Source organism: Neomonachus schauinslandi, chromosome 6 (genome assembly GCF_002201575.2).
Source record: "Neomonachus schauinslandi chromosome 6, ASM220157v2, whole genome shotgun sequence".
Classification (NCBI taxonomy): Eukaryota; Metazoa; Chordata; class Mammalia; order Carnivora; family Phocidae; genus Neomonachus; species Neomonachus schauinslandi.
In genome coordinates, this window is record NC_058408.1 from 67,779,964 (window position 1) to 67,802,645 (window position 22,682).

The window sequence follows — 22,682 nt, forward strand, 5'->3', positions numbered from 1 at the left end:
ACCCCTACTCCCCTGAGACGGAGCTCCCGCCCAGCCATGCCACCAATGACTTGGGTGGCATTGTTTGAAAAGGAGCCTAGCTGAGCGTGTCCTCAGGGTGGAAAGGGGCTGAGGCTGAGGAGTACTGGAAGGAGGAGCCCCGAGTGGAGCAGTGACATCGTACAGCCTTCTGTATTAGCTGCCTCTCGTTTTCAGTTTTCCATTAACATTTGCCACAGATCTTTCAAAGTAGCTATTTTGGAATTTTGAAGGCTTCTGCATGACAATTAAAATAGGAGTCCCATTCTCTTTGGTTTGGAACCCTTGTTTTTAAGGGCACTTTTTTTTTTTTTAAAGATTTTATTTCTTTGTCAGAGACCTCACCCCACACTCTCAAAAAAGGCAGCGTATTACTTTCTTTCACATGACGGTATATAAGGGGTTACTTATTTTTCAAAAAAAGTGAATTTCCTGAGAATTAGAAAATTTCTGAAATTTAAATTCTAAGAATTATTTTTCTGAAATATTAGTTTTAGATAATTATTCATTTACTGCATTCCTTTGTATAGTGAGCTATACCAAAAGATTTCACTTCAAGGGTGTCCTGTATCTAGAAAGCTGACAGCTCCCCGCGGCGTGCAGACGTGAGGAAGATTTCTCCTCTTGGCCCTCATAAAAGGAACGCTGAATTTGGTGGAGTGTTTTCAACAGTGTTCCCGTCATAAACACAGAAGCATTTCTGGACTGAGCTTGATGCTTCTCTTTATGTAAGCTGAAGACCTTGCTCAAAGCCAGTTCGTTGAAAACAGCTTTGTGGAAGGTCAGAGAAGTGCACTCTGCCGGTACGCAGACCATTATGAGAGTCCAGCTTGACCCAAGCGTCGAATTCAGATGTTGAGAAGTCCTGGAGAGTTATCCTTTCGCAGTCCTCCATGAGTTTATTCCTTAGATCGAGGCTTCGATTCAAACGGGCAGCGCCTGGAGTGTGTGCAGGGCACGTCCGTACATGGTGACTGAAGTAACGCTGGCGGTTCTGCACAAACGCTGAAGAATTTAATAAGGGCTTGTGCCTGAAGATGCAGCTTCTGCCCTACCCGCCTACCCCCTACCCCCCTACTTGCTTCTACTGATGCTGCAGGGACTGGACTAGCCCATGTGCACTAGGCCTTCCTGCCTCCGGGGAGCCTGGGAAGCCCCAGTGTGCTGTTCCACGCCCCCCTGCACTGCTTCCCCTCCCCATTTAAATTAAATTAATAATTTAGTTATAATTTAAAATTCGACATGTGAGTGAAATCATATGATAATTGTCTTTCTCTGACTGACTGACTTTGCTCAGCATTATACCCTCCAGCTCCATCCGTGTCGTTGCAAATGGCAAGATTTCATTCTTTTTATGGCTAATATTCCACTGTGTATATACCACACCTTCTTTACCCATTCTTCAGTCTGTAGACACTTAGGCTGCTCCCATATCTTGGCTATTGTAGATAATGCTGCTGTAAACATCGGGGTGTGTGTAACCCTTTGAATTAGTATTTTATATTTTTAATTTTTTGAGGAACCTCCATACTGTTTTCCGGAATGGTTGCACCAGTTTGCATTCCCACCAACAGTTCCCCTTTCTCTACATCCACGCCAACACCTGTTGTTTCTTGTGTTACTGATTTTAGCCGTTCTGACAGGTGTGAGGTGGTAGCTCATCGTGGTTTTGATTTGTATTTCCCTGATGATGAGCGATGTTGAGCATCTTTTCATGTGTCTGTTGGCCATCTGGATGTCTTCTTTGGAGAAGTGTCTTTTCATGTCTTCTGCCCCTTTCTTAATTTGCTATTTGTTTTTTGGGTGTTGAATTGTATCAGTTCTTTGTATATTTTGGATACTAACCCTTTATCAGATATGTCATTTGCAAATATCTTTTCCCATTTAGTAGTTTGCCTTTTAGTTTTGTTGGTTGTTTCCTTTTTCCACAGAAGCTTTTTATTTTGATGAAGTTCCAGTAGTTTATTTTTTCTTTTGTTTCCCTTGCCTCAGGAGACATATCTAGAAAGAAGTTACTATGGCTGATGTCAGAGACATCACTGCCTGTGTTCTCTTCTAGGAGTTTTATGGTTTCAGGTCTCACATTTAGGTCTTTCATCCATTTTGAGTCTATTTTTGTGTATGGTGTAAGAAAGTGGTCCAGTTTTCCCAACCATTGGATGTTCTTTTCTGCTTTGTCGAAGATTAGTTGACCATAGAGTTGTGGGTTCATTTCTGGGTTTTCTGTTCTGTTCCATTGATCTATGTGTCTGTTTCTTTTCTTTTTTTTTTTTTTTTAAGATTTTATTTATTTATTTGAGACAGAGAATGCGAGAGACAGAGAGCACATGAGAGGGGGGAGGGTCAGAGGGAGGAGCAGACTCCCTGCAGAGCAGGGAGCCCAATGCGGGACTCGATCCCAGGACTCCAGGATCATGACCTGAGCCGAAGGCAGTCGCTTAACCAACTGAGCCACCCAGGCGCCCTATGTGTCTGTTTCTATGCGAGCACCATGCTGTCTTGATGACTAAAGGTCTGTGATATAACATGACGTCTGGAATCGTGATGCCTCCAGCTCTGCTTTTCCAAGATTGCTTTCACTCTTCGGGGTCTTTGTGGTTCCAAACAAATTTTAGGATTGTTTGTCTAGCTCTGTGAAAAGTGCTGTTGGCATTTTGGTAAGGATTGCATTAAATCTGTAGATTGCTTTGGGTAGTATACATTTTAACAGTATTTGTTCTCCCAATCCATGAGCATGGAATGTCTCCATTTTTTTGTGTCATCTTCAGTTTCTTATATCAGTGTCTTATAGTTTTCAGAGCACAGGTCTTTCAGCTCTTTGAGTAGGTTTATGCCAAGGTGTTTTATTGTTTTTGGTGCAATTATAAACGGGATTGTTTTCTTAATTTTTCTTTCTGCTGCTTCATTATTAGTATAGAAATGCAACAGATTTCTGTACCTCGATTTTGTATCCTGTGATATTACTGAATTTATTTATCAGTTCCAGCAGTTTTTTGGTGGAATCTTTGGGGGTTTCTACATAAAATATCATGTGATCTGCAAATAGAGATGTTTGCTGCTGTTTGCCAATTCGGATTCCTTTTTTCTTTCTGTTGTCTGATTGCTGTGGCTAGACTTCCAATACTGTGTCGAATAAAAGTAGTGAGAGTGGACATCCTTGTCTTGTTCCTGACCACAGAGGAAAAGCACTCTGTTTTTCCCTATTTAGGATGATATTAGCTGTGGGTTTTTCATAGGGGCGTTTATTATATTGAGGTATGTTCCCTCTAAACTTAACTTTGTTGAGGGTTTTTACCATGAACGGATGTTGGACTTTGTCAAATGCTTTTTCTGCCTCTATTGAAAGGATCATATGGTTTTCAGCCTTTCTCTTGTTGATGTGACGCATCACATTGATCTGCAAATACTGAACCACCCTCATATCCTAGGAATAAATCCCACTTGATTGTGGTGAATGTTTTTTTTAATGTACTGTTGGATTCAGTTTGCTCATATTTTGTTGAGAATTTTTGCATCCATGTTCATCAGGGATTTTGGCCCGTAGTTCTCTTTTTTTTGTGGTGTCTTTATTGGATCAGGATCATGCTGGCCTCACAGAATGAATTTGGAAACTTTCCTTCCTCCTGTATTTTTTTCAGTTGCAAATTTGAACTTTAGAACTCAGAATTCCTAATTCCTGGTCCAATGTTACTTCTTTTTAGTCCTTTTTTGTGAAGTACCGTACACATACAGAGAAGTGGAGACATCATTAAATACAATTGCATGAGTTTCTATAAGCAGAACCTCCAGATGAAGGAAGAGAACATTTCCGGTTATATTCATGGAGCGGTGGTTACCAGGGCTGTGCCGAGGGGGCGGGAGGGCCAGTGACTGTGCGTCCAGCGTTTCATTTGGGGAAGATGAAACAAGCTCTAGAGACGGATGGTTGCACAACACTGTGAATGTACACAGTGCTACTAAACTGCACACTTAGAAATGGTTAAACTGATAAATTTTGTTAAGCAAATGTTAACCACAATAAGAGAAGAGAGATCATCGCCAGAGCCTCAAAGCTGTGCTCCTTCCTTCCAGCCCTTCCCCCCAGCCCACCCGCGCCCCAGGTTTAACTGACTAAATTGAAACCTTATACATTATCAGGGACCATGCAGTCTGGCCACTAGTTTTCCACGGTCGGGTGGGATAAAAGAGAAAAGCACCAAGCTTGTTTGCCCGAGGTCCCACAGAGTTTACCCATGATGACTTCCCAGGTGACTCTTGAGTTGAGTGGGACCGTAACTGTTTCTTGAATACGTGTTGGATGAACAAATGCGTTTTATCAAGTCATAGCAGATGCAGAGTTCATGAAGTTGTTAAATATGCACAGCCGGGAGGAAGAGATAGGACGCTGCATGTCTGCATGTGGCACCCGGTCGTCTGGTCCAGCCCTCCGCATGCTTGGCGCCCGCCCTGCTGATGTGTAATACCTGACCTTGAGGTTTAATAGCCCGTTGACTCGCCTACTTTCTGTGTTTCTTCACCTGTTTCCTAAAGTGGTATTTGTTACAAAGGAAGGACTGTATGCAGTGTATATGTACGTTATGAATCAGAATAATAAAGCAGAAACTCACAGACCTGCCATCTATGTATGTCATGATTTTAAGTCACTAAAATGTCATTACATCTGTAGTGTAAGTGTATGCCTGTGTGTCGCTGAAATTCTGAGCGTGTCCTCATGTCTGTCCTTCTGGCATCTGTTGGTATATGAGCCAACGGGGAAGTGGCACCAAGATCTGGATCGAGTTGTAGACAAGGGCTGAGGACACACTGAGCCCAGAGGGTGTGTGGCATTCTCTCCTGGACAAGTTCACAGTTCTTCCCGCCTTGCCCGCCAGCCTCTCATCGAAACTAAGCACTGCCGACCTACTTGCCGTGTTTAATCGGCCAGAGGAAAAGTGTTTGTTCCCCTTTAGAAAGGTTGAGGTGGTGGTTTCTGTTCTTGCTGCAGCTGCACACAGACCCTCCAGACTCCACAAGATCAATCATTTGCCTGTAGCTTTCTGAATTTTGGAGTCTGCTTCTTAACCTTGTTCCTCAAAATTGAAATTTAAAGAAATCTCACTACACTGGTCTAGGAGTCAATAATACTCTTTAGTCAAGCGGTCATTACTTTTCATGAAGAACCTGTTAGGTGGAAAAGTACCGATCTTTAAAGTCTCAGTGAAAACTGATTTTTCTCTCTTAGAATGGCACGAGACCCCCCCTGGGTGCAGACGTAAATTTGGAAGCCCTTGCCGCTGACCTGCGCTGTGATTGCTATTCGTGAGTACCTCGGTCTCAAGTTCGTGACCTCTCATGGGCAGAACGGGACAGTGGTCCCATGGGGAGGGTTAAGCTCGGTATCTGGCTCTGTCCTGGCTCTTCCTTCTGAGAGAAGGGACTACCTGTTTCGAGGCTCCGAGGAGCTTTGGCGCTGGGCGCATCTGCTCCCACATTGACTCTAGGCACCCAGCTTCCCTGACCGTTGTGGCTGCCTTTGCCAGTTGTCCATCCCTTCTTCCAGAAGACATGAGCAGACATTTCATTGTTGGTGCTTTAGCCCTGAAGAGGGTCATCTGTGAGTGCTTCGTTTTCCGAGGCTCAGAATGCATTTTTCACAGCACATCCGCTAACCCACACAGCCCATAGTGACAGCAGGAAATCCGGCATTTCTGCCTTCAGAACCACACCATGTTCGTGCGCTCGTGGTTTTTGTTACTTTCTTTACGTTAAGTAAAGTTGTTAACTGTCCCAGTGTGGGTATATAGAGAAGAAAGGAAACTCACATTTCCCTTACGGGGAGACGTCTGCCCCTCTGGCTTTGAAAGCCTTATTGGTTGGTTATCCTCAATATACTTGGTTCAAATGATATTCCTCATGATAAGCCAAATAATGTGTTTGCCAAAGCCAAGCAAGTAAGACAATGTTTTCTTTTCTTAAATATATTCATTTATTTCAGCGAGAGAGAGAAAGATAGCATGCGGGTGGTGGGGAGGGGCAGAGGGAGAGAGAATCTCAAGCAGACTCCACACTTAGCGCCAAGCCTGACGCGGGGCTGGATCCCACGACCCTGAGATCATGACCTGAGTTGAAACCAAGAGTCGGACACTCAACCGACTGAGCCCCCCCAGACAGATGTTCCTGAGACAATTTTTTCCTGTTCGAGGCCTTTGGGATGTGGTTACTCCGCAGCGTAAACCTACATCCCAACAACAGACCTGCAGAGAGGAGTGTTGGCACCTCGTTACTTCCAGGTCTGGTTGAAGAAGCTCATTTCTTATCAAGATGATTGCACTGGAAACCACATGGATCATTCTCAGGGAGTGTGGTCAGGATGTGTCATTTTATCTCTTTTCTTCGTATATGGGCATCTGGGGCCCTGAGCCTCTTCTCTGTCCAGCTGTCTTGGCTCAGATGTGAAGGCAGGGATTCTCTCTCTGACAGGATGCGCTCGGAGCCCCTCCCTCCCTCTAAGGAGAATGCTTCCCCCGCCCCCTCCAATTGGGATCAAACTCGTACCACTAAATGAACTTACTATTGGGGGGGGGCGGGGAAGGCTTAATTAAGTGAGTAGTTTACAGCTTTGAGAGCCAAAACCCACAGAGGCAGTTTAATGGCAGAATGTACCCCAGGGCCACATGTTCTGATTCTCCGGCGTAGGGCGCAGGTTTACAAAGGGGTCAGGGTTAATGTTGAATGGCGTACAATTAGGGTTTTAATGCTGCGGTCACCAGGGTTTGAGAGACACGGAATTCCACCGTCATCAGCTGCTTGTTTATGTTAGTTCAAAGTCTCTGCATCCGTGGGAGATGTTTAAATATTAAGGAAAGGGATGAATATGCAGCATGTATGTGATTATTGCACAACCTTATAAACTTGACACCTAGCCACAGAAACATTGCATTCAGCTAATAATTTAAGTTCTGTGGCGATTTAATGTTACATATTATGTGGATGGTCAATGTTATACATTAAATAAGTTTTAATGTCTAGAAATGAGGTTTTTATCCCCAGATCCAAACTCTCTCCCAAAGAGCTGCAAGAATTCTGTTGAGGATGTAAGGTAGTGAAAGGCCAGTGAACACTGTTGTTCACTGAACTCCGGCACCGTGCTGAGTCAGCATAGTATTGCACAAAGTAATTAGATGGAGGCTTATTAGCTGCTTTAATTCATTTATGACAGGTCCACCCAGCTCGGGCTTGAGTCAGGGCATTAAAGACTTGCTCGTCTTTGTGTTTCCCCCTTTTGAATTAGGTGCCATTAGTGACTGTTCTGTAAGCTTACTCTCGGCGGTAGGCAGCACATTGGTGGCATGGGCCTCGTGGATGGAGATTTTATGATAAATGTGGAAGTTTGTATCGCCTGGGCAATTCAGGTAGACTTTTTACGTTAACTTTAGTATCTATAGCTGTTAGCACAGGAATGTTTATGATTCCTTGAATTGTTTCCATCATAATTACCCTTCTTCTAAAAGCTAGAAATATTTTGGGGCGCCTGGGTGGCTCAGTCGTTGGGCGTCTGCCTTCGGCTCAGGTCATGATCCCAGGGTTCTGGGATCGAGCCCTGCATCGGGCTCCCTGCTCCGTGAGGAGTCTGCTTCTCCCTCTCCCACTCCCCTGCTTGTGTTCTCTCTCTCGCTGTGTCTGTCAAATAAATAAAATCTTAAAAAACAAATAAATAAATAAAATAAATATAAGCTAGAAATATTTTAAGTAAAAGCAAAAAGCTCTTTCCTGCTGACCCTAGCTATGTGGGTTGTGACTGGAAACCACGGTCAGACTCTGTTCTTCGCACTGTTGTAGAATAACTGAGAGCAGGTCTTCTCCTGCAGGGGTGCAGATCTCTCTGCTTTGGTTCGGGAGGCGTCCATCTGCGCCCTGAGAGAGGAAATGACAAGACCGAAGGACGGAGGTGAGACAGGTAGGGTGCTTTCTGCAGTGTCTCCGTTCCCCGTCATCATCCCTCTGGAACCTCACTGCTGACGTGGCTCTGATGAGACCGTTCCCATAGGCTTCGCCTCGCGTGGTTTCTGTGGCAGCCGTCTGGTAGCCTTTCAACCTCAGCCTCCCCCCAGAGTCCACACAGCACATTTCTAAAACACATCTGTTTTCATTCCCACTGTCTTTGGCTCCCAAATCTCAGAGCAAACTTGTTTACAGTTCTGGCGGCATCGCCGCTGCTGACATTTGTCCACACACGTGCCTTCCTGATGAAGTCCTTGTGTGTTTGTTAGGTTCAGTATCCGAACTGCCTTTATTATAAGCTATTTCAGATTCCTCTTGGAGGATGTAAGTGATGAATCACTAAATTCTACTCTTGAAACCAACAGTATACTATATATTAACTAATTAGAATTTAAAAATTTGGAGAGAAAAAAGAGCACTGGACATAGAATCAGGAAAAAAAAATAATAATAAAAAAGAAATTGCCGGGCGCCTGGGTGGCTCAGTCGTTAAGCGTCTGCCTTTGGCTCAGGTCATGATCCCAGGGTGCTGGGATCGAGCCCTGCATTGGGCTCCCTGCTCAGCGGGAAGCCTGCCTCTCCCTCTCCCACTCCCCCTGCTTGTGTTCCTGCTCTCGCTGTCTCTCTCTCTCTCTGTCAAATAAAAAATAAAATCTTAAAAAAAAAAAAAAAGAAGGAAATTGCCATGGCATTCAGATTATATGGGAAAAAAGGGTTTACCCATGGAGAGTTTTCTTACTCTGCATTAAAGTTAATTAAAATAAAATAATAAAAATAAATAAAAATTTAAAAAGTTTTTTTAAAATAAAAAAATCCTCTTGGAAGTAGGTGATGTAATTCACAAACTTAGCATATCTTTTTTTTTTTTTTTTTTTTTTTTTAAAATTTTTTTTTTTTTTTTTGAGAAAGAGAGAGCACATGAGAGGGGGGAGGGTCAGAGGGAGAAGCAGGCTCCCTGCTGCGCAGGGAGCCCGATGCGGGACTCGATCCCGGGACTCCAGGATCATGACCTGAGCCGAAGGCAGTCGCTTAACCAACTGAGCCACCCAGGCGCCCAAACTTAGCATATCTTGTAAGAAACATCGTCTAAGTGTGCTGTCCGGGAGCAGAGCCTCACAGTGTTTTGGGATTTGTCACTGAAAATCTGTGGGCCTCTCTACACGGATTGGCTGTTAGGATGTTAGTTTATAATCATGGAGCAAATTCTGACATCTGTGCTCTGCTGCAGTTTACATTTCTAGTTACCTGTACTCTAGGGACTTAGCGTTGATATCTTCCTCACCAAAATACGTATGCTCTTCACTTTCCACGCAACGTGTTCAACTATATTTTATTTTATTTTTAGGTAAATATGGTATCCTAATATCTGTGTAGATAGTTCAGTTTTAATTGTCGTTGCGTAAGCTGTCATAGTAACATTTTAAACCAAGTCTTGTTCGAAATGTAGTTATTTGATTTACTTACATAATGGCACAACCTTATAAAGGAGAGCCCCTTCTGATCCAGTGTTGTGATATTATCTCTGTATCTAATATATATTATGATATAACTCCGTAACATCTGTTACTGCCTATGTACTCTTAAATAACTATGGAATATTACTTTCCACTCCCAGTTAAATTATTTGGATTATCTTAAAAAGGAACAGTTCTGGCTCTTCTTCACTAAACATTGCCATTAAGTTAAGGCGTAAACAGTGCAAAGAGGGGCTTTCAAAGGGTGTCTGTTTAGTTTCAATTAGCAATAATCACGCCTCGGATAAACCTCATTGGCTACGATACTGCCACTGCGCAAAGCTCAAAGGGTGTCTGTTTAGGAGTGATAGTCTCTTTGGGGTGTCCTGCAAAAACCTGATAAGCAGAGGGCTGGGAAATGGGGAGACATTGGTCAGAGGGTAAGACTTCCTGCTATAAGATAAACACATTCTGGGGATCAGATGTGTTGCATGATGACCATAATTAACAATATGGATGATATACTGGAAAGATGGTAAGAGAGTAGATCTTAGAAGTTATTACCCCCTCCACACACACACACACGTAATCATGTGAGGGATGGATGTGCCAACTAACGTTTGTAGTGATCACTTTACAACACATCTGAGATCATCACAATAGTCATACACCTTAAACTTACATATGTTATATGTCAGTGATATCTCAATAAAGGGGGGGGGCGGGTAATGAAAACAGGGACTTTTTTTTTTTAAACGGTAATAGTCTCTCTCTAATTAAAGAAGAACAAAGTACTTTTTTATATGATTTGTCCCAAAGTAAACTGTTTCAGTTGCTGGAGGGAAAAAATTTACGCTAAAATGGATGCTGGTATAAAAGTTAAGCATTTGTTTAAAATTAAATATGGTCAGGTGTGTGTAAATTAAATGAAAATGGGACGCCTGGGTGGCTCAGTTGGTTAAGCGACTGCCTTCGGCTCAGGTCATGATCCTGGAGTCCCGGGATCGAGTCCTGCATCGGGCTCTCTGCTCGGCAGGGAGTCTGCTTCTCCCTCTGACCCTCCCCCCTCTCATGCTCTATCTCATTCTCTCTCTCAAATAAATAAAAAGAAAAAAAAAATCTTAAATTAAATGAAAATGAAAAAATGTCCAAAAACATCTGATGAGTATACCGGGCTTGACTGTCATTCAGAAGAGACCCAGTGTGATCGCTATCTCCTCTGTGTTCCCTTGACTGCTTCGAAGTGTCTCAGGAGAAACTAGGCCGTTAGTCACGGTTAGCGCCCTCCATCCAGATGTGTTTGTGATTTGTTCCACAGGTGACCTCAAGGTCAGTCAGAAGCACTTTGAAGAAGCTTTCAAGAAAGTGAAATCTTCTATATCAAAAAAGGTAAGAAATGCTCTTAATGTGTAGAGAAGAGACTGGAATGGAGACCAGTAGATTGTGAACTCATGGAAACCAGGAAAATACTTGTCTTTGTGGGAGTGTTCTTGAGCGGTGGTAGTTTTGTGTTTCTTGAAAGACTGAAGCCAGAGAGAGGATGACCCATGTGGGTCTTTCCACCGTCTGGGGATTTTTAGCCCATTTGGTCCGCGTGTCCCTTGACCCGCTCCACCCTTCCCAACAAGTCTTATTTGCCTGGAGCCAGCCTTCCCTATGGGACTCGCCCCTGCGTTTCAGGCAGGTCCAGATGTTTCACCGTAAGGTCAGAGAAGGGCTAAACACACGGCTCGCTTTTCTTTATATACAACGCCGGATCTCGTGTGTTTGCTTCTTACGGTGCGGAGGTGATCCGTTTGTGGTAACGAGGACGACCGCTGCAATACGGAGCTGCAGGGATGCATCCAGCCCACAGAAACAGTTGGCTTGGGCACCGCTGTGATAAAGCTCATTGACTTGGCAGTCTTTTGTTTGGGGTTCCTGGAAGTATAATGCGCCTTAGCCACGAGAACCTGCTTCCTGCTGGGCTAAAACTTCCTTTAAATTATTAGCCATTTATTACCCCAGGCCTCGTATTTCTCATGATATTTACTGATTGAAAATCCCTGAGTCAAAGTCCAAGGAGTTACATGAGGCAGGCTGCCCTGTTCAGTGTCTCAAGGTTTGCTCTGAACCTTCTAGGTTGAGGTGACCACTGTACCACCTTTTTTTTTTTTTAAGATTTTATTTTTAATTAATCTCTACTCCCAGCGTGGGGCTCGAACTCACAACCCCGAGATCAAGAGTCGCACGTTGTACCGACTGAGCCAGCTGGGCGCCCTCCCACCTTCCCACCGGTGACCACAGGAACCAGTTAATTAGTTTGGGCTGGTGGTGGTTTTGATTCGGCTCTCAGAGAAGAGTTTGCTGTACCCACACTCAGTTCTCCACCATAGCTGGAAAGAGTGGTCTGCCTTCGCCTCTCAGGCATTTTTGTATCCCAGAGGAAACCGGTCTGTTCTGCTGAGCATCTTTGAATAAAACCCAGGAACAGTTTGATAGTTAATGTTACTGGTGCTCTTCATTCTGATCAGCCACGCCCTCTGTTTGAAAACCCGTTTTTCATCCATGCGTGGATCCGTTCCTGTGCTCTATGTGTGTCTTCAGGCCACAGTATCTTTTTTGCCACTGTCTTGATGACTATAGATCTTAAGTCTTGGGATCAGGTAGTATAAGTTCTCCAAATTTGTCCTCTTTATCCCCCTGTCAGTTTTTAAAAATATTTTAGCTCCTTTTCATTTCCGTATAAAACATTGTTTTAGTTGAATTGTTCCTCTCCTGCAGCTGGAGTCCCGGGCTTGTCAGGACTTAGCACGCGGGGACGAAGCGCCTCCTCAAGGGGACACAGGGACGTGGGGATGCGGCCCCTCCTCTAGCCTCACTGTTTAGTAGAAGTGTATGCACACGGTAGTGCACACTCACAGTTCTGTGATCTCCCAACAAGCGTAGCCGGCACTGCCATCAGTGTCTACAACATTCCATCCCTCCCAGAGTTCCTTGTGGCCCCTCGGTGGCCGCCGCTGACAGCACTGCCCGTGACTGCAGGTCTGACCCGTGTGTGGGCTGCATCCCCATGGAAGCCTGCGGTGTGCACTCCCTAGTCTGGCTGCTCAGCTCGGTGGAGGGCTTCTGGGGTCCGTCCCTGTTGTGTGGGGTCCGTTTCTAGCTGAGCAGCTTTCCAGGATGAGAATATAGCACATGGTTCCTTCTCCTTTCCTCTCTTGGGGGACACTCGGCGTTGCCGGGGTATGTGTGGTTTCCTGAGTAAACCGCGGGTCAGTGAGCAAGCACAGTCTTGCCCTTCTCCTGGGCACACAGCCGGGGCGCGCGGCCGGGGCTCCAGACCCTTCCGTGGGAAGCGGCCGAGTCCCCCAGTGTCAGGGTCCTTTCATGGCGGTGTCCGGCGGCACAGGAACTGGTGCCCCGTGTGCTCTCCATGAACATCTCCAAACGGTCGGATGGCCAGCACAGTTTCACATGCTCGTGGGCCATTTGGAGTTCTGCTGTCCTGTCCTCATGCTTCGCTCCTAAACACGAGGCATTTCTCTCCTTACTATAAACTTGCACAGATTCTTAGCTTATTTAGATGTGCACGCGCAGAGGATATTCTGTCCAAATCTGCTCACCTTTCTGTCGTCTAACGCACCTTCTGGAGAGTAGGAGCCTTGAATCCAGAAGGAGGCCGACTCGGCTCCTGCATGTATGGCTTGTGTGTCCTGCCCTGGAAGCTTATGATCCGTCTCGGATTAATGTTTTAGTTTGATGAGAGGGGAGGTGGGGGTCTTGTTCCGTGTTTCCACGTGGCTCCTCCTTGCTCCAACTCTGTCACGAAGACTTTCCTACGGAGTCACCATGCCCTCTGTTTGAAAACCCGTTGTTCATCCATGCGTGGATCTGTTCCTGTGCTCTATGTGTGTCTTCAGGCCACGGTATCTTTTTTGCCACTGTCTTGATGACTATAGATCTTAAGTCTTGGGATCAGGTAGTATAAGTTCTCCAAATTTGTCCTCTTTATCCCCCTGTCAATTTTTAAAAATATTTTAGCTCCTTTTCATTTCCATATAAAGTTTATAATCAGCTTATCGATTCCTACACGAGAAGCCTGCTAGGATTTGGAATGGGACTGAATCTAGATCAGTTGTGAGAGCAGAGCTTAAGAATAGAGAGTTTTTCACTTCATGAACTTAGTGCTTCTGTCCACTTATTTATATTCATTTAATTTCTCTTATATGAATTTATTCACTTTTTAATTCATTTCACTTCTTAGATCCACCTGACTTAGTGAGTTTTCATTATAAATATGTTACCACCTTTCATCAGATTTATTCCCAAGTAATTTATACTTTTTTATGTTATTTGTGGATTTTTTTACATCTTGTTTTCTAATTGTTGCTGATATATAGAAGTTCCGTTGGTTTTTATCTATTGACTTTGGATAGTTCATTTATCACTCTCGTACTTTCTTTACCTCCAAGATCAATTTTCTAGAAACTTTGCTGTAATTTTGAAAAGTTCCCACGTTTGCTGCTTGAGTGACTTTATTACAGAGGCCACAAATGTGTTGTGCAAAGTTCCGAAAATCACTTGACCTGATTTCTGAATTTGGCCATGTTTTCATCCAAGCAGCTACAACAATTAAGGAGTAAGTCTTTGCTTTATCTCCTTTGCACACTTTTGCAGGTGAATTTGACACCAGTGTGTATTATGTTTATTGGGGGTCTCGGATCCTGCTTCTTTCTCTTTTCCTGGTGCTTCCCAGTTGAAAGCTGTGGTAAAGAACCTCTTCACAGGCAGGGTCGAAAGGTATGGTGCTTTTCTGGATGTGAATCTGAGCAGCTCATTGATAAGCCACCTCATTCTGCTTTTAAAATGAGGGCTCTTTTAGTTGTAAATGACAGAACCCAACTCCAACTCAGGTGAGCAGGGAAAAACAGAGTTCCTGGGGGCGCCTGGGTGGCTCAGTCGGTTAAGCGTCTGCCTTCGGCTCAGGTCATGATCTCAGGGTCCTGGGATCGAGTCCTGCATCGGGCTCCCTGCTCGGTGGGGAGTCTGCTTCTCCCTCTCCCACTCCCCCTGCTTGTGCCCGTGGGCTCACAAGATCTCTCTCTTTCAAATAGAAAAATAAAATAAAATGATGTAACTTGAGTTTAAACAACAACAGAGTTTGTTGGTCCATGTAACAAGGATCTTAAGAGCACAGTTGGCTCTAGGCTGCAGAACCTCATTCCTTTGTTTCCTGGGGGAAGGTGGGTGCCAGCAGGCCCAGACACCTCCCAGCTAGAGAGGTCCCCGCCAGCTCTGGTGGGAGAGAGTCTCACAGGAGCCTGGGGTCGGCCCAGCCCAGGTTAGGATCCCATGCCAGAACCAGTGTGGCCAGTTAGGAAACTAGATGTCCTGGCCAGGGCCCACGTGAGGGGCCGTGGAGTTTTATAAAGGTCACACTTCAAGGCCTAGAATGAAAATCTGTAAATAAGGTGCTGGTGACTCAAGTTAACTGACGTGGTAGTGGCGGGGTTGGGGTTTGGAGTCTTCATGCTGAAAGAGAACCACTAGATTTTGTTTGGCATGCAAGGAACACTTAGCACATTTTAGCCTCTCAGACGTACTTACAGAAATGGCGATTGCTCTGAAGTGAGTGAACACGGGATTCATGTTGAGGAGACGTCTAAGAAGACAGACGTCCTGTCCCGAAATCTGCAGAGCTGGCCTTCCTAGTTCTCAAATACTCAGCATGCTCTTAGTTTAGAGGCCAAATGCAGAGAAGTGTCACCTGGCCCAGTAAGCCCTGGGTAACTGGTTGAGGGTGAGGGTGTCGACGGGGAGCGGACACTCCTCTCCATCTGTCTGTCCTCACCGGCTCCCCCTCGGGCAGGGCCAGGCCCTTAGGCTCCACCTGGAGGCCCCTGCCCATCCTAATTGCTAGTGAGTGGCCGCATCCTGTGTGGTCCCAGGAGGACCTGACAGGCTGGCGATCTGCGAGCAAAGATGCCGGACACAAAAGCTTGGGCCATCCGCCAGCAGCTTCTCAGAATCCGGAGACGTGTGTCCCGGCCGCGCCACCCTTCCCGGCCTCCCGGCCGCGCCTGGCTTCACAGGCCGCGCGGGATAATTGCCCATGCGGTGTTCCCTGCGTGCCGGAGACTTGAGGCCAGCTTCACTGCTGTCCACGTTGAGACCTTGAGATTCTTCTCCCAGATACTTACTGTCTCACGTCTCAGGCTTTTCACTCTGCTTCCTGTGGCTCTCTCCCACCGTCAGGAAGGAAACCTCACTCAGACAGTCGGATTTCTTTCTCAACTTCCTCTATTAAACCACCCAGAGCAACCCTCCTGCTTCTGTGCTCATCACACCGGCTGCCCACACCCCTTCCATTCTCTTCTCCACACTCAGGAGTAGATGGTTCATTTCCCGGATTGTTTCCACCCCACGGACACTCATAGGAGAACGGCCCCTCCAGTCAGAGCCCCCTGCCCCCAGCTTTGTTTTAATGGGTTACCTACCATCCAACTCTTCACGTGCATCGAGTACCTGCTGTACGCGTGGCCAGGCACCGTGCTGGACTCCCAGATAGAAGAACCGCCGGAGACAGGGCTCCCACACATAGAACACGCGTTAACCTGGTCACTCGATCTGTCGGTGTTAGGAAGAGGCTTACATGTAGCTTTTGCTTGAACGGGACTAACTACATGGCAAAGGCCATGTGACTGATCTTAATTAAAAACGTATCTGCACCTGTCATGCCACACATTGTGGAAGGCTGCACAGATGTCCTCGTGAGACTTAGTACCAGCATATTCTTCTTCATATTTTTGGTGATCGTAATCTTTAAATACTTGATTTCTGAAATACTTAGCGAATAAGAAGCTACAACTTCTCTTTTGGAAATAGGCATAGTATGAATTTTGAATAAATATTCAGTAAAGCAGATGACCAAGCTGATTATTAGTTTGATCTTTTAAAAATAAGGCATCCCATCAAGGTGAAGCTCCACGTTCCTCGTTTGGCTCCCTAACTGGCCCTCATGAAGCAATTACTTACGAAACTAGTGATGGCTGCTTGTGGGGAGAGACCGGCTGCCGGGTGTGGGGGGGGGGCGTGCGGGCTTTATCCTCTTTGAACTTGGCACCATATGAAGGTCTTACCTGTTCAGAAACATTAAATATCGAGGGGCGCGTGGCTGGCTCAGTTGGTGGAGCGTGCGACTCTTGATCTCGGGGCTGTGAGTTCAAGCCCCACGTTGGGTGTAGAGATTACTTAAAAATAAATAAAAAATTTTAAAAATTAAAAAAAATTAATATTGAAAAAATAGTAATTTGAAAGTTCCAGAAGACCAAAATAGTAATAATAGTTACCTCTGGAAATGATTTTTTTTCCCGCTGATCTGTATTTTCTAATTTTTTTTTGCAATAAATCTTGTTTTATAATTTAAAAAGTTATTTTACTCTAAAAAAGGAATTGCTCTAACCTGGTTATAAACTAAGCATGCCTAAAATGTCTTTACAGTAGATTATTCAGCAGTGATACTGATGTACAGAGGGACCCTTTTATCCTATTTCAGAGTTAATTCAGCATTTCACTAATTCCTACTTTATGTTCACCTTTGAAACTGTTTGACAGGTACTTGAAAAATCACTGAAACAAGTACATAGTTTTTTTTTTTTAATTTTCAAATCCATCTTTCAAACCAGAGGTGAACATTAAGTGCAGTCCAGGAAATGGGTTTCCCCCGTGAACGGAAAATCCGCCCTGCCCTCTGGTCAGGGTTCTGACTTGACGCAGAGAGAACATCCGCTCTTCTTCTGTCTGACTCAGGATTGTCCTCAGAGTAAAAGCTAGTGGTCGTAAAGGCCCCTCTGAACACTGGGCAGACCTCACACATGCAGAGGGGCCCACTGTGGCCGCTTCTGGGAGCGAAGCTGCATTTCTGCGAATGTCTCCGTGGCCGCCAGACATCGGGGACCGTGGCTTTTCTCTGGCGCCCCCAGGCTGGTCAGCAGACACCTCAGTGCTAAGGCCGTTGGTTGCTGTTAGGAATCATTTAAATGGCTCTACTCTGTTCTTTTGATTTTTGCTTATTTTGTGTTGGGGACCAAACAGGGGAACCGAAAGTTCCTGTGGTAAACCAAGCAACCTGTAGCAGCAGGAAAACTGCAGAAACACCAAGCTGGGGGTGGGGGCGGCTAAAAACACGATCTGTTTTCTAAAAGCCTCAATAATTAAAACATTGTGATAGGGTACATGAACTGACCCTAATTCTAACTTCTGTAAACAGTCTGTCATGCTGGTCCCCACGCCGGTGACAGAAAGACGGGGATTGATGTGGGGCAGCTGGGAGTTGGGCTCACATGCCGTACGCCAGGCTGGGCACTCGCCAGAGCAGGCGGAGCTCCATGTGGAAGGACGGGAGGCTGGCCATCCCTCATCGGGGGGGTGGGCCAGGCTGGTTTCTCCCGAGGCCGTGCGTCCTCTACCCGTGTCCTCACCTGGCCCCCCGGGCCCGTCTGTTCTTCATCCGTCTTCCTGCAGACATGCGGTCCTGTGTCCTGGGGGCTTCGTTATAACTTCACTGCCTCCCTGAAGACGTGACCTCTGGTCACTGCGTGGTCCTGGGGGTGGGACGTCAGCGTGTGCGTTTGGGGGATGCAGTTCAGCCCCCATCACACTTATCGGCTCTCTGTCTGTCTTGTCCCCTGTTCTCAGGACCAGGTGATGTATGAAGCTCTGCAGCGGTCCCTCAGCCGGTGACCCCGGCAGCAGCTGGCCTCGGAGCAGGACAGTGCGTCCAGCCGGCCGAGAAGCCCGCACGCTCTGAGCTGCCCGCTTGCCACCTGCTGCGGATGGGGTCCCGTGTGCGCATGTTATTCCCAGAGTGACGTGGCCGGTCAGAGCCAAAGACTCTTCCCATCTGGCCAACTGGGTGCGGGAACACCCTCCCCGCTTTTTAAGAACAAGAAAGATGTTTAACTGCTCAATTAAAATAACCGATAACTTTTTTTAAATAAAATGTTTATTTTGAAACTGTCTCGACTGTACTTCGGAAGAGTTGCGATCACAGTAAAAAGAACTTCTCCCCTAAGCCATCTGAGCATGCATTGCCAGCCCGAGACCCTGTCACAAATACCGTGATGTATGTCTCCCGCGCCCCAGGGTCCCCCGATAGCCAGCCGTCACACTCAGGAAACCAGCCGCGAGGCATGGCCGTCGCGTGGGCCCCCAGCCCCTGCCAGGCCCCTCTCTCCAGCTGCCCCAAGTTGTCCTTCGTGACAGAAGGGCCAGGAGTGAGCTGTCTGTTCCTCTTCTGCTTGAGTTCCCTCGAGGTGAGACAGTTCCCATCTCCTGACTTATGCTCTGGAAGGTTCCGGCCCAGTTACTTTGTAGAACACCCTCGGCGGTTTGTTAGCGGCGTCCTCGTGGTTCCACCCCGGTCGCGGCAGGAGTTTCACGAAGGGGTGCCATGTTCTCGCTGCATCCTGTCCGGTGGCGCCGTCAGGATTTGTCCTGCTCTGACACGGTCCCTGTGATCCCGTGGGAGGGTGGTCCTTCCGGGCTGCGCACGCGGCTCCTCCGTGGAGGGAGGTGCTGGGAACCACGAGCGAATCCCTTCACAGCTAGCTGCGCCGTGTGTTTGCGTGGGCGACTCTCAGGCTGCCCAGGTCTGGCCCGCTGGGGCCTCTCCTGCACCTGCGCGCCTTCGACAAGCCCCCGCTGCGTCCCCAAGGGCTGCGTCCGTGTTCACTGTCCTCGCCCCTTCTCGGTTCTGCTCGCGGCGCCATGTGACACCGCAGACACGGGCGCTTGCCTCCTTTTCCTTCCACTCCCCGCTCCACCTCACGACGGAAACGTTTGTGCTACTTCAAAGAGTAATCGATGGGGGAGCCTGGGCGGCTCTGCTGGCTCAGCGTCTGACTCCTGGTTTCGGCTCAGGTCGTGATCCCTGGGTGGAGAGCAAGCCCTGTGTTGGGCTCACTGCTGGGAGCTGCTGCTCCCTCTCCGTCTCTCCACCCCCGCTCACTCTCTCTCTTAAATAAATAAAACAAAAAAACATGGCGAAAGTCCAAGAGTGAAGAAATCCCAACAGAGGTCGTCAGCTTCTCTTCCCTCTGCGCCAACACCTGCTCTTCCTCCTGCGTCCTGGTCTCCCCCGCTCAGACCCTGAAGGCATCTTCAGTCTGAACGCAGTCAGGCCTTTGTTAACCCTGTTTCTGCAAGCTTCCCTTCCCTCGTCCTCATGGGCGCTGCCTTGCGCTGCCATTACCTTTCCTCTTCTACCGCGGTGTGCCGCTGGGCCTCCCGTTCCAGTCTCGCAGGCACTGAAACCGGGGGCGCCCTCCCAAAATACTCATCAGTGACGCTGAGACAGAGCAGGGACTGGACTCGGGTCCCTCGACCCTGACTGCAAGATCCAGCCCCCATGAGGAAGAGCAAAGGGCTAGGACTCTGGGCCGGGGGAGGACGCAGCCGGCAGGGACCGGACCCAACCAGTCTGCACCACCATGGACCCCAGCGCTGACCTCTCGCCGGCTTTTTCCCTCATTATTGTGTTAAATATTGAACATGTGAACAGACATGCCACGCATGAAGAAGCGTGACCTTTGGGTGTGCAGGTGCTAATAAATCCCACCTGCACGTGCTTAGCTGTCACTGTTTTGCCCCTGACCTCTCCCCAGGGCCTTGGCCCGAGGCCACTTTCCTCTGTGCGTCTCCCCTCTAGCTGGAGCATAACCCCAGCAAAGTCTCTCCGGGAACCCCGTCAGCCTCACATTGGTTCTGCTTGGTTTCGGTTGCAGCGTCACTTCTCAGCTCAAACTCAGTAGTCTAATTATACACGGACCTCCAGTGATGGGACATCAGCCCACCCTCAGCACCTGTCCCCTGACCCCAACTGACATGTACTATAATTCCAGGGAAGCTCATTGTTCTCTGAGCCTTGGCTGGGGAGGCCCCCGCCCCCTGGAATGCCTCCTGGGTCCTGTCCCACCCAGCACAGGGCCTGAAATACCACTGCCCCAGAAGCTTTGCCCAATCCCTCCCTCCGCTTGTGCTTGGGCTGAGTTTCGTGCTGACCTGGCCGGTGGTGCCCATGTCGGATCAGCTCCAAGTGCAAGACCCACCTTCTCCACGCAGCGTCCCGACCCCTCCGTGCATCTGTGGCACTTGACTCGGAATAAGAACAAAGTAACTGTTGAGTTACATAGCTGAATCACTTCCCAAAAGGAAGCAGCATTAACATTGGGGAGATCTGATGTTTCCACCCAAGGTGTCTACCCAAGTGGGACCCGGTGGCTCCGAAGAGGAGCCCACGGGACTCTGGGGGCACATCATCTGGTGCTGAGTTATTGCCACTCAGAAGGGCTCCCCAAACACTTGTCCCCGGCCGAGCAGAACCTTGGGTGTGCTCAAGGCTCTCAGAACAAACTGTTGGTGAGAGTTGGGCCTGCATGAGCATTCTGTAAAACAGAAGGCTTTAAAAAGAGATGATATATATATGTTTTATACCAAAATTCTAATTACTTTGTTTTGCGCAGACAGGAGCATCTGCTCTCCTACCCTAGCTGGCTGTGAGTGAGCCTGGTCAGTGGACAGTGGGTCTTCTTTTGAGACTCCAGGAAGTTTTGCTGGCTTGAACTTTCTCAGAATTAATAGTGTGGAAAGCGAAATGAGCTTCCCAGTCACTGGGGGCTTTAGAAGTGCAGATACCGAATGAAGGAAACAGCTGTGGCATGCAGGGAACTCGTGTTTCAAGGTAAAAGGCCGAGTCTGAAAAGGGGATCAGCAGATTAACTCAACAGGCACTTTTGGGCACCTGTTTCGTGTCTGCTGGTTTTCAGTTGCCTCCTTGATTTTTCCCAGCTCATGAAGAATTTAGAGTCAGATTTTCCAGCCCTCAATTGCCACACTCAGTTCGTAGTCCAGCTTAGATTCACTTATTAAAAATGAAATTAGGGCGCCTGGGTGGCTCAGTCAGTAAGCGTCTGCCTTTGGCTCAGGTCATGACCCCAGGGTCCTGGGATCGAGTCCCATGTCGGTCTCCCTGCTCGGCGGGGAGTCTGCTTCTCCCTCTCCCTCTGCCCCTCCCCCTGCTTGTGCTCTCTCGCTTGCTCTCTTAAATAAAAAAATAAAAATGGGGGCACCTGGGTGGCTCAGTTGGTTAAGTGACTGCCTTCGGCTCAGGTCATGATCCTGGAGTCCCTGGATCGAGTCCCGCATCGGGCTCCCTGCTCGGCAGGGAGTCTGCTTCTCCCTCTGACCCTCCCCCCTCTCATGTGCTTTCTCTCATTCTCTCTCTCTCAAATAAATAAATAAAATCTTTAAAAAAAAATAAAAATGAAATTATTTGCTTCCACTTCCATTGTACACCTCGCAGGGCACAGGTTTGGAGCATCTGTGCTTTGACACAGAATGTCACAGCTCTGCCTGGTGGCGTGGGATATGGGGATGACGAGGAAGGTGAACTATACACATTATCTCACTAATACATCAAAACTGAGGAATATAGTATCTTGTGTTCGAGAAAACGAGCTCAGAGAGGTCCAGCAACTTGCCCTTGGTCACACAGCTAACAAGTGGCATCTGGGGATTCAAACTGAAGACGGGCTTAACTCGAAAGCCTGTGTCGTCCTACATCTTAGTGCCTTTGTCAGAAGTGGAGTTCTGTGCCGTGTCTCCTGGGGGCTATAAGATGTTCTGCCTTCATGAACTAGTGTGACTTGTAACAATAATATTCTTTTTAAAATAATCGATAACAGGGGCACCTGGGTGGTTCGTTCCATTAAGAATCTGCCTTCGGCTCAGGTTGTGATCCTGGAGTTCAGGGGTGGAGCTCCATGTCGGGCTCCCTGCTCAGTGCAGAGTCTGCTTCTCCCCTTTCCTCTGAGCCCCCCCACTCATCCTCTCTCTCTCAAATCTTTAAAAAAAATTAAAAAGTAATGTATAACAACATGTCTTTGAATTCAAGCAGCTAGTATCCGGAGCCTCAGGCAGTAGCCACTCAGTAAGCTCTGAGGTCGTGCAGAACAGTCGAGTGTTTAAATGGCTGTCGGGTCTTTCTGAGGAGCTCATTGTCGGCCGAGCTCTTAGGGCAACACGGAACCACAAAGGTGAACACGGGAACCGTGAGGATATAGTTGAATGTGTGATTGACCTGCTTATAGTAGAAACTGTCAAATATTTATATAAAAGAACAGCACTTGGATAACCATGTACAAGCTGCTGTTTTTGTGGGTCACCCAGTCCAAACAGAAGGGCTCCTTGA

At 47.3% G+C, this 22,682-nt stretch overlaps 1 protein-coding gene and 1 pseudogene across 1 annotated transcript in view; one reads left to right on the plus strand and one right to left on the minus strand.

The window, feature by feature from the left end:
* The window catches only part of NVL (nuclear VCP like), a 102,646-nt gene extending 84,238 nt beyond the window's left edge, over positions 1-18,408 (plus strand). The window contains 4 exon segments of the mRNA XM_044915984.1: positions 5,240-5,316; positions 7,866-7,954; positions 10,770-10,840; positions 18,131-18,408. Of these exon segments, the coding sequence (XP_044771919.1) occupies positions 5,240-5,316; positions 7,866-7,954; positions 10,770-10,840; positions 18,131-18,175 (282 nt within the window). The 3' untranslated portion in view covers positions 18,176-18,408.
* LOC123325119 lies at positions 9,634-9,795 on the minus strand (annotated as a pseudogene).
* Positions 18,409-22,682: the final 4,274 nt, after the last annotated feature.